This window comes from Taudactylus pleione, unplaced genomic scaffold (genome assembly GCF_031769625.1).
Source record: "Taudactylus pleione unplaced genomic scaffold, aTauple2 ptg000327l, whole genome shotgun sequence".
Taxonomy (NCBI): Eukaryota; Metazoa; Chordata; class Amphibia; order Anura; family Myobatrachidae; genus Taudactylus; species Taudactylus pleione.
In genome coordinates, this window is record NW_028284728.1 from 5,063,594 (window position 1) to 5,076,235 (window position 12,642).

At 44.2% G+C, this 12,642-nt stretch overlaps 1 protein-coding gene and 1 long non-coding RNA gene across 2 annotated transcripts in view; one reads left to right on the forward strand and one right to left on the reverse strand.

Moving 5' to 3' along the window:
- MORC3 (MORC family CW-type zinc finger 3) overlaps nt 1–154 on the reverse strand; it is a 74,101-nt gene extending 73,947 nt beyond the window's left edge. The window contains exon 1 of the mRNA XM_088443161.1: nt 51–154. Coding sequence (XP_088299287.1) covers nt 51–89 — 39 coding nt within the window. The 5' untranslated portion in view covers nt 90–154. The remainder of the gene's footprint in view (nt 1–50) is intronic.
- On the forward strand, nt 96–11,488 carry LOC148509419 (uncharacterized). The gene is made up of 2 exons (XR_015869441.1): nt 96–347; nt 11,092–11,488. It is a non-coding gene; the product is annotated as an uncharacterized LOC148509419 (long non-coding RNA).
- The last annotated feature ends 1,154 nt before the right edge of the window (nt 11,489–12,642 follow it).

Consider the following 12,642-nt stretch of genomic DNA (forward strand, 5'->3'; position numbering starts at 1 on the left):
TTACATGGCACGCCCCCCGGAGCCCCGGCACGTCCAGCCCGCACACTCACCGCACTCAGCCGGATCCCGTCCGCTGTCAGCGCCGCCATCTTGCTTAAAGGCACAACAAGAAGAAGCCCACAGCTGGCAGGATAGCAGAGCGCACCGTTTTCCGGGGCGGGGCCTCCCCGAGGCGACGACCAATCACTGGCCGCCGCTTATCTCCTGGCAGCTCCAGTCCGATACTTACCCACGTGATCAGGCGGGATGGCTGCTGCTGCTGGCACTACCTGACACAGACAGTCGCTGTGCGTCGGGGTCCGTGTAATGGCGGCTGCAGGGCCAGGCTCAGTCTGTGAGAAGCGTCGGTGAGTGAGTCTGTATAATGGCGGCTGCAGGGCTCTGGGTGATAACTTTTTTTCTTTTACTGAAAATTTCATAACAAGAATGTTCTAATATCGTCTATTTCATACCTGCCAACATTTCAAGATAAAGTTACTCTTGAAACCAGTCGTCGAAGTGGGAATTTTGAAGTGGGGGTATGGAAAATTTAAGGTTACAGTTATGCGTGCGCCGGGAAAAGCAGGAGTGGCCACTCAAAGGGGTTGTGTCCATAGGGCCCCCCCCATTCGATCAGTGTAGTGTACCGCACCGTAGTACCCTTATATTATACTACACAATAGTAGTGGCCCTTATAACACGTTAGGTCATGCAGTAGTAGTGCCCATTATGCAACACAGTAATGCCCCTTTAAGGCGTTTGCTCCTTGAGCGACATCGTCTAGTCCCCGGCAGGGGTGTGCTCAGTGTCGTTAACGACACTGAGCACAACTATTGAACGATATCGCTCAGTGCCGGGCTCCTTCCCTTATTCCCGAACATGCAAAAACCTGACAATATCGTCAGGTTGGCCTGCATTTTCGGACGATGAACGACAAAGACAAACGACCAGCGGGAGCGCGCATCGCTGGTCGCTATCGTTCATCTTTATTTTGCGCAAAATATGAACAGTATTTTGGACGACTGAATGATAACGATATCGTTATTGTTCCGTCATCCAAAATATCGCCCAGTGCGTATGCACCTCAAGGCTTACACATTATAGTAGGAGAATTGAGGAGAGGATGGGAGTTGCATACTCCCCTTGTTGCTTTTCCCTCCTGAACTGTGCAGTGCGGGCGGTGACAGTAGTATGTGCTGCCTGTGAGGATAGAAGATAAGTGGCTAGCATGGACCCACATTGTGTGACCGCGCTGCCCGCCAAGGGAAAGGCAACATACCCACAATGACCTAGGCTGAAGGAGAAGACCTTAGACACTGCTCCCTGTCTCTTCAATTAATGTATTCTTCCAGCTCGAGGGCAGAAGGAGGGCTGGGCGCCGCGCCCCGCTAAAACAGCCTAGCGGGAACGCTATATTTTATGTATAGTCATAAACAGCTAATGAAGAAACAGAAGACACTGTTTTGAATCTTAATTGATGGTAAACTCTTGTAAGTTGCAGACTTTGCCTTTTTAGCAGATCATCTGATGGTGACCATTTTGTGCATGTTGTACTCTTAAATACATTAATTTTGGAGGCCAACACGGCACAGGGGTTGTTCCTGATACCTGTAGAGTCTGCACAGGCTCCATCTGAAGCGTGACCTTCCACCGATTGGGAAACTTCGTATCTCATTTGTGTTATTTCTGACCTTACTAAATATACTTTCACAGAAAGCAATTGCTATGTGGAATGAGCAGAATATATTTAGCTAATTGTGAAAGCAATTTAAATTAGGGTTGCACAGTTGCTGTAAGCTCTGCTACATCATGCCAAAATTTATCAATTCTCTCCTCTTCAGAGAATAAGGGTAGATCCAGGGAAGTTTGATAGGATATAAACTCCATGAGGCTGCAGGCCGTGGCTGCTGGTGCATAATATTAATAAGTGCATAATTTTACAAGTGTGCTTTAACCATATTTTGGCGTTAAACCGAAGTCAAACAGAAGGAGACCACTCTAACCTCAACACATCCAAAAACCTGAACATCTGGACAAAGACTAAACAAGATATGTAAATTCACAATCTCTTCTCTACCAGCAACTGCTGTCTGCTTAACCTGAACATTAATCACTGGACTGTTTGCTCACTCTAAGAACTTAATACTTTACTTGCTAATATTTGTGCTGGCTCTCTGATTTCACAAATATTTTACAGCTTAATGTACTGTATCTGTGCCAATTTCAGTTTATCTCTACCTTAATTATTTGCCAAACCTGTCATCTGTCTTCTAACACAGTTTACTTTAATATTACATTTCTTCCCCACTAATACCCCTTTTACACCGGAGCTAAAACCCGGGTTATTGCAGGATTAACCCGGGCAGCTCCCTGGTGTAAAAGGGGAGAGGGTTGGATTGCCGGGTCGAGTGACCCGGCAATCCAACCCAGGTAAATAGCAGGGTTTAACACAGGCGTGAAACCCTGCTGTGAGAACAGCGCACTCCGGGTCACGATGACCTGGAGTGCGCTGCAAGCCGGCCGATTGGTCCGGCTTCAGTGGCGCTTGGAGATGACGTCATCTCCAAGCGTCCACTTTCACGCCGGGAAAGCCGGGTTTATGCAGACCCGAGTCCGGTGTGAGTGGCTCCGACTCGGGAATATCCCGAGTCGGCCCCGGCTAAATTCCGGGTCTGATCCGGATAGGAACTCTGTTCCAACTCCAGGTCAGACCCGGAATTTTGGTGGAAAAGGGGTATAAATCTCCATTTTTCCTTCACTCAATTATAACCTTTTATCATTACACAGATACACCTTCCACTGTACTTTTACTTGTTTCTCTGCAAATCTCCTTCACTTTCTCTTACATTCATACTCTATTCCTACATCTAGATTTCCTCCCCAAACTCTACCCAGCCACACCATAACCATGTTTTCATCCAATCCCTCCTCCACTCAGTGTATACCTGATCCACTGCTTTGCCCCCTTCAACCTTTATCATTTACCCCTTATCTCCTCCACCTCCTCCTTCCTTTATCTCCCCTCCTCTGTCTGCCTTCCTCCCTCTCCTCTCCCATTACTCCGCATTTGTTCTCTTCTACCCCACCTGGGTCCTACTACCCCACCGCTAATCCTTCATCCAAGCCTCGTCTCCACGCCATGCCACCCCACATCTCATTAAACTCCCTCCCTGTCCACCACCTTCAGGTTCCCTTCCCAACACTGGTTCCCGCACAATCTCTCCACTACATTCATCTCGGTCACCCAAATTAATCTCACCTTCTCGTCACAGCAACCCTGATAATCTCATTCACATCTCTCCCATAAACACTGTCCCTCTATCTTGTGCCCTCTGGAGTGCCAGATCAGTCTGTAATAAACTAGTTCCCACCCATGACCTTTTAATTTCCAAAAACTTGCATCTCCTAGCCATTACTGAAACCTGGATTTCACCCTCTGACACCAATTCCCCTGCAGCTCGCTCTTCTGGGGGCCTCACCTTCTCTCACACCCCTCGGCCCGGGGGTCGCCATGGTGGTGGTGTGGGGGTCCTCCTATCCCCAGGTTTACTCCTACCCTCTGAACCATCCCTTACATTCCCTACATTTGAGGTTCACGCTATATGCCTCTTCCAACCAGTACACCTGCGAGTAGCTGTCATTTACTGTCCCCCTGGCCCTCCCTCTAAGTTCCTAGACTACTTTGCTTCCTGGCTCCCTCACTTTCTCTCCTCTGACTTCCCCTCCATTATCCTTGGTGACTTCAATATTCCAATTGATATCCCTACAGAATCCTCTGCCTGCAAACTCCTTACCCTCACATCTTCATTTGGTCTCTCCCAATGGACCACCTCATCCTCACATGTGAGTGGGCACTCACTTGATCTAGTCTTCACTCACCGCTGTAATATTTCTAATTATTCCAACTCTCCATTCCCCCTCTCTGATCATCACCTTCTCTCTTTTAACCTATCTCTCTCTCCCTCCTCTCCTCTACCTCCAAAGGCCACCATCACTAAGCGTAACATTGAGGCTATCAATGTAATCTTCCCTACTTGACTCGCTTCTCTCCCCTATCCTCTCTCTCTCCTGTCCTGAACAAGCTGTTTTGCTATACAATGCCTCCCTTCTGCTCTGGACTCTGTTGCGCCGGCAATCACTACTCACCCTCGCAGATCCACACTACAACCCTGGCATTCCAAATGCACCAGATATCTGCAAAAGTGTTCAAGAACCGCCATGCGACAGTGGAGAAGATCACGCTCTAAGGCAGATTTTCTCCACTTCAAATTTATGCTCTCATCCTATAGTATTGCCCTTTCCCTCTCTAAACAGTCCTATTTCAAGAACCTCATTTCCTCCCAGTCCTCAAATCCCCAGCGTCTCTTCACCACCTTCAACTCCCTCCTCTCTCCACACCACTTTGCTACCTACTTTACATCCAAAATCGATTCCATACGTCAGGACATCACATCCCACCAGTCCCCCTGCTCTACACCTCCTTCTTTCCCTGATCACCCATCTCCATCTATTTCACCGACTCTGACAGCCTTCTCCCCTGTATCTGGAGAGGAAGTCTTGGCTCTCATCCAGTCCTCTCCCCTTTCTACCTCCCCCCTTGACCCTATCCCTTCACGTCTCCTCTGCTACCTCTCTCCTTGTGCCTGTTCCCATCTTGCCCACCTCCTCAATCTCTCCCTCTCATCTGGCACTGTCCCTTCTGCATTCAAACATGCGATAGTCTCCCCCATTCTTAAAAAACCTACCCTTGATCCCAACACTCTCTCCAACTACCGTCCCATCTCTCTCCTCCATTTTGCCTCCAAGCTCCTTGCGCGTGTTGTTTACAAACGCCTTACCACCTTTCTTTCCTCCCACTCCCTCCTTGATCCTTTTCAGTCTGGCTTCCGTTCTCTCCACTCCACTGAAACTGCCCTCACAAAAGTCAGCAATGACCTCCTTGCTGCCAAATCCAAGGGCCATTACTCTCTGCTTATTCTCCTTGTCCTCTCTGCTGCCTTCGACACTGTTGACCACCCTTTCCTGCTGCAAATCCTTCACTCCCTTGCTTTACGTGACACTGCTCTCTCCTGGCTGTCGTCCTACCTCTCAGACCGGTCCTTCTCTGTCTCTTCTCATGACTCCTCTTCCCCACCACAGCCTCTTACAGTAGGTATTCCCCAAGGTTCCGTTCTTGGACCTCTACTATTCTCCCTCTGTACGTCCTCTCTAGGTGAACTCATCCGCTCTTTTGACCTCCATTATCATCTCTATGCTGATGATACTCAGATCTACCTTTCCTACCCTGACCTCTCTCCTCACTCGTATCTCCAACTGTCTCTCTATTTCTTCCTGGATGTCCCAGCGATTTCTTAAACTTAATATGTCTAAGACTGAGCTGATCAATTTTCCACCCTCCAACATAACCTCACTTCCCACTATTTCTTTAACAATTGATGGCACAACTATCTCTTCTAGCCCCAAAGTGCGCTGTCTTGGAGTTATCCTGGACTCCTCCCTCTCCTACAAACCACATATCCAGAGCCTCTCACAGTCCTGTCGCTTCCATCTCAAAAATATTTCCAAGATTAGACCCTTTCTCACCCAGGATGCCAAAAAAACCCTCATACACTAACTTGTCATATCCAGATTGGACTCCTGTAACCTTCTCCTATCTGGCCTCCCCAACTCCCATCTCTCGCCTCTCCAGTCTGTCCTCAATGCTGCTGCTCGACTCATCTTCCGCTCCAAACGCTCTACATCTGCCTCCCCTCTTCTACAAACCCTCCACTGGCTCCCCTTCCCTTTTAGAACCCAATTCAAGGTTCTCACACTTGTTTACAAAGCCCTCACCCATTCCTCTCCCATTTACATCTCTGCCCTCTTTTGCTTCTCGTTTCTTTACTTTCACCTTCTTATCCGCCACCAGGGCACCTAACACTTGGTTGCTTACGCTCTGTTGCATATCTAGGTGTTATGGTCACTTATGTATCAATGTATATTATCATTGTCCTTGTCCTATTTTTTACTGTAAGTCAGTTGTCAAATTATTTGTTTATGTACTTTGTAAGGCGCTGCGGAACACTTGTGGCGCCATGTAAATAAAGGATAATAATCGATATCAGACGATCAGTGCTAAGAGCATACCATTTTACTTTTTCTCTAGAATCTGTTGTCAGCTATATTTTTATTTCACCAATACTTTATTTTCCAATGCACTGAATTAAGTGACTAGCCTTTGTGTGCATATGAATATCGTTTTGCTATCTCACTATCGGGAAACATCTTGAAAACCATCTTAATGAAGCTGTCATTCACTGCAAAGGGTGAGTTATGGTTAAGGTAGTAAATGATCTGGTCACAGCCAAGGCTAAAGGCCATTATTCACTTCAAATATTTCTAGATCTCTCAGCTGCCTTTGACACTGTTGACCACTCTCTTCTCATACAAACACTACAATCCATAGGTCTTCAAGACACAGCCCTTTCTTTGTTCTCATCTTACCTATCTAATCGCTCTTTCACTGTTCGCTTTTCTGATTCTACCTCCACTTCGCTACCTCTATCAGTTGGAGTACCACAAGGTTCAGTATTCGACCCTCTGCTTTTCTCAATATATGCCACCTCTCTTGGCAAACTAATCAGCTCTTTTGGTTTTCAGTATCATCTGTACGCGGACGATACTCAAATTTACCTATCCTCCCCAGATTTGTCACCATCTGTGCTGGTCCGTGTCACTGAATGTCTCTCTGCCATTTCATCTTGGATGTCATCTCGCCACCTCAAACTTAATATATCCAAAACAGAATTAATTATATTTCCACCAGCCAATAGCAGTTACCAACCTGATATCTCTATTACTGTTGACAACTCGACAATCCACCCACCCCACAAGCTCGCTGCCTAGGTGTGATCCTTGACTCTGAACTGTCTTTTGTTCCCCACATTCAATCTGTCTCTAAATCCTGTTACATACATCTAAGAAACTTAGCCAAAATTCGACCATATCTTACGCAAGACACTGCAAAAGCTCTTATACACGCACTCAAAATTTCCCGCATTGACTATTGCAATAGTCTCCTTATTGGTCTTCCCAAAAACAGGCTCTCCCCACTACAATCCATTTTAAATGCAGCTGCAAGGTTGATCTTTCTCACCAAACGTTCAGTGTCTGCTGATCCACTCTCAGTCCGTCCATTGGCTGCCGGTCTTCTACCGTATTCAATTTAAAATACTTACACTCACACATAAACTATTAACCAAACCGCACCAACATACATCTCTTCACTTATCTCAAAATATCTTCCAACCCGACATCTCCGTTCTGCACAAGATCTGCGTCTCTCATCCCCGCGCATTACTTGCTCCCATGCACTGTTACAGGACTTTTTTCGGGCTGCACCCTCCCTGTGGAACGCCCTCCCATGCACAATAAGACTTTCCACTAGTTTACAAACATTCAAGCGTTCTCTGAAAACTCACCTCTTTAGGCAAGCTTATCAGATTCCAGGACCGCCCACCTAACCTTTTATAGCTCCCTATCTAACTCTCTTCTTATAGTAAACACCTATCACATCTTCTCTTTCTTCAATTGAACATCCTCCTAACCCTAGGCCAACTTTCCAGTGTGATTGGATTATACAGCCCACCAAGAATATCTGCAATTGGGCTGGACCAATTTGCAATAGCACCTCTCCTTGTGTATCAACACCTATTTCCCTATAGATTGTAAGCTTGCGAGCAGGGCCCTCTTACCCTTATGTATGTCATGTATGTATGTCTTTTACAACCCAGTATAATGTTTAATCTTGATTCAAATTGTAAAGCGCAACGGAATTTGCTGCGCTATATAAGAATCTGTTAATAAATAAATAATGTTGCAAGACAAAACCTTGAAAAAGAACGTCTGCTTTTATTGTAGCATCGTTTGTGGGGTTCTGTGGTTTGGCCCAGACATTCATCAGAGCTTTTGATGAGGCTAAGCCCTTATTCAGTTCTGCATATGACTTGTGCTTGGCAGTGCTCATGTGAGCTTTCATATTATTCATTCCTCCACGAGAAAAATCACAAGCACAGTGCACACAAAACGCATACTACTTTCCGGGAAGCTTTTATGAAATCCCTACCACTAGCAGAATAAGAGGTCTTAAAGGTATTATCACGTCGTGCCACCTTGACCTTAGTTTCAGACATAGGACCCAATTCGGAGCTGCTCGCAAGCGGCTCGATGTTTGGGCCCTGCGCATGCGCTGCGGGGCTCGCTACAAGACGGGGCGACTGTCAATGGTGAGTGACAGCTTGCCCCGTTTTGTAGGCGGGTAGGGGGGGGTTACTGCACAAACACAGGCGTTCCCTTAGGAATGCCTGGCGTTTGTGGGAGGACCTACTGACATCACTAGTGATGTCAGTAGTGGACTTCCTGCTTTATTACAGCAGGGAGTCCACTCGGGCTTGCGGAGGCCGAGACCCTACAGCAGGGTCTCCTCACAAGCCCGATGGTCGCGATAATCGCAACGGTCTCCAGCCCGCTCGCACAAGCTGTGGGTGGACACCCACAACTTTTCGAGCGGCCTGTAGAAAAAAAAAACGCCTGCGGCAGCGTGCGGGTCTGAATCAGGGCCATTGTTTGTTTTTTTATATTTGCTATCTACTGTGCAAATACAGTAATTCCTCTATCCGTCACTGTCACATACAGCAATCTGGATCACTGGTCTTGATGCCGGTGTACCTCGGTCACTTACCAAAATACACAATTCTTTTGCCCCCACGCAAGTTTACCTCTGGAGTCTTGCGATCTCCGAACAAATTATTAATAAATCACCTTCAGTTACACAAAGGTATGTAGCATGGGCCTCACAGGCTTGCAAATTCAATAAGAATCACAGAGAAGTGTGCTAGAATTAATGTGTTTAATCCAAAATATATTTTCAAGGCTTAGTTATAATATTAATACAATGACACGCAGAATATATATGCAATTTTCTAAAAATAAAGAGAATAATTCAGAGTTTCTAAGACAACTTATCACAAAGTTCTTAGCACTGCTGTTGGGTGGGGAGGTTTCACCCATAAGAAGGTCCTGGCGCATTCACAGCACTTTTGTCTGCTCCCCAATAGATGAACAAACTGTAGGGAGAGCTCCACTCATATGCTTGTGCAGAGGACCTCCTAGCCCCCACATTTATGTTTAACTCTCCCAGTGCCAGCTGTGACTTGCACACATTCTTCTCTTAATGACAGAGGACGATATTTCACAATTTACTAAACTGGTCAAAGGTTCCTATAACTCTGTTTAGGAGATGAGACGCAGTTGTGTAAACATTTCTCAAATTGCAAGAATAGACCTAGATGGTTATCACCCCCTCTTCCTGGCGTGGCTGTCTTCAAAGGATTCACAAGTCGTAAACCACAGCATACCAATCAGCCCTCTGTGACCAAACATAGGTCAGCTACAGGAATTAAAATGCAGCTGCTTCATCACAGTTCATGAAATATAATTTCTGGTGATTATTCTGGGCCTATTCGCTACAGTCACCTTTACCCTCCTGCCTGCGTTTTTATCTCTGCGATTTGTGCCTTTCCTGGCCTGCCTGCATCTACTTCCCGAATCGATCGTCTTTTCACTCGTGCTTGTTTCACAATAATAATGAATTATTCTAATGTATAATATTTATATTAAAATACAGTGGCAAAAAACTACATAGGTATTTCACAGTAAGGTGAAAAACTAATTACAATTAGCATGAAATTAGCTGTCAACATATATAAATGTAATCAATCTAAACTCTTTAAACCTATTTTGTGACTTAACTTTGAGAGCCCCAATACAAGATTTGAAAAAAAAAAACACCAATTGTGTAGGATATAAATTACCTATTAGTATATTTTTGGATTGTGGATGGAAAACTGAGTACCCAGAGGAAACCCGCATGGAATATATACAAATTCCACATAGTTAAGGACGAGTGGTGACTCCGGAGGTGGGACTGCAGTACAGTTCAAAATTCAAATAAGGGAATCACACCAACTGCCAGTGAGTCCCAACCGGTGATGTTTGGCAACGTTTGGAATGGCAGTTGGTGTAACTCCTTTATTTGAATTTTGGACTTTGTTGAATCCCCACCTCTAGACTCGCCACTGGTTAGGGCCATGGTGGGAATCGAACCCACGACCTCACAAGAGAAACCCCAAGCAGGAGACTGTGGAGCCCATGAGCACATAGGAGCTTAAGGTTAGTTATAGTGCTATAGGTGGCTACAAAGAAAAGAGGGAGGGTTTTCTTGAAGGAACGGGGGATTTGGGAAGTGTCTGCATTGCTAATTTTTTCTAATAGTGACATAGGGGGAGATTTTTATAACAAGAGGGGTCAGTAATGTAGGGCATAGAGGGGTCTGTGATCTGTAGGGTTAGTGTACAGAGGGGTCCGTGATATAGCGTCAGGTATAGAGTGGTCAGTGATGTAGTGTAGGGTATAGAGGGGTCAGTAAAATATTTATCTTAGTACACTATTAATTTAATACACTGAAAATACAGGAATAAGTATGCAATCTGGTTAAAATAAAGAGAAAGGTCAGAGGTCTAATGAGTGACCAGTGCCATGCCCTGTACACGTATCAATATGCTTAACCTTCGGATACCCAAAATGGGTAAAAAATTACCCCAAACATAGATTTTTATATGCATACTGAATAATATTTATAGATAATCATTGATAATTTTTGTATTTTACTTTTAGTCAATTCGTAATGCTATTGTGAATTTAGATCTAATAAATAATAACCCAATTAATTGTAAAAATTAACTTGTGTAGTTGGGTCAAATCTGACGCATCTTAGGATGCTGTATCATGACTTGCATCAGAGTAAATATTTCTTTCTCTAGGTTTTTCAGTTAGCGCAGCATGTAAGAGGAGGGGTTACTGGTCAGTGGTGACACGTGCTAGTTTATCACATAAACTTGTGGTATGTATAACAAATCATTGATTTCACATGTTTATTTCAAAGTTCCTTGTGTAATGTCAAGATTTTTGACCCAAAAAGAGTTTGAGGAAGAAGCAGAAAATGTGGAAGATGGCCTTTCGTGCTTTTCATGAAACATTGGAGCAATAAATGCTTATATTTTATATTGCATCTAGAGTCCCGATTATCAGCAGAAAAGAACATGCTCAAGACGATTATTCTTTAAAGAACTATGTCTTCAAATGATACGTCCTCTGGTGCAGCAACATATAGCGAGAGGTTTCACCGGAGTCCAGAAAAGTATTCAACTTGCTGTAAAAACTGTCATCAATGTCAAAGAAGTCAGTAAAGTATGTCAACCTAGACAAGATATGAAACAAGGACGTTGAAAAGTTGTGCCCGAGGGAGAACGACAGAAAAAATTCCGACAGATGTGAGGAATGTGACTTTTCTGTAAGGACCATATAAAAATAGAGATTCATAAGCGACGTCGTGACTGCAACAAGTGAATTTAATGTATTGTAAACCACACTCACTTACGAACTATTACAAGTAAATTTTGATTTAATTGTCTGTGTATGAATTGTATTTCATTTTCATTCAATTTCGTTAATTAGATTGCTGATGTTGCGTATTATTGAATATAGTAGGTATGACAGCCTCACCATACATGTCAATGCAGAATTGATCCGTACAAAAGAGCAGCTGTATATTAAGGCAAAACAATAGAATAACAGTGCTGGAAAATCTATTAAAAAGTACAAATTGGATTATTTAATAACTACTAAATACATAAAAAACATAATAAAATAGTTTTCAGTGCATATAATCATATGAATAAAAGAGCATCCACCAATCAAATAACTAGTCCATGGGTGCTCAGATGCATATTGTATTCCAATTGTATTGGAGCTCATGTGCTGTATTGTTAGTCCAGACCAAATAATTACCAAGTCCAATTGTGAATTGGGGTCCTAATTAGCAATGCTGGCAGGCTTTTGCATATATCAGGTCCCCTGGGCATAGGTATGGTGATGAGCTGGTATGGCTGGATAGGTACGTAGGTATACCATGCGGCTGGCACTCCTTTAGTTGAAGAAGGTGGAGAGTGAGGCAACCAATCTCTGACGCGTTTTGCTGTGTTAAAATCACAGCTTTATCAAAGGTAATGGTGTGGTTGCTGCAGAGCCTTTTTATAGCAGTTACTCAAGATGGCTGCTGATTACATCTGACACAAATTGACAAACTATTGACAGATCTATAGACATACAAACAACATATTAATCATGCGTAATATCCCAATACAAAGAGACAGACTTACCTAGACTAAAAATCATTCCATATGTAAAAGCTTGCGGCTAGATTGTAATAGATTGTGCCGCATGCCGTTCATGATCCCCTGCAACAACGTGGTATAAATAAACTTGCTGTGGAGGAAGAGGGATCGTTTGCATGGTAACCATTTACAAGACTAGCAATAGGTCCGAACACGTCCATGTGACGCCCTCCTGTGTCACATGGTATGGAGTGCATAAACACCCCGGTCACGTGATGTCAATACACATCACGTGATCTGTGTGTATACACATGGAACACGCTGCGTATTGATGAGATGTCAATACAATAACATCTAAGTGAGTGTATTCGTAATAGATAATAAATGTATATAAAGTATAACAAAAATTGCATATATTCAAACAAAAACTATTGGTTCTTGGTGTAACGTA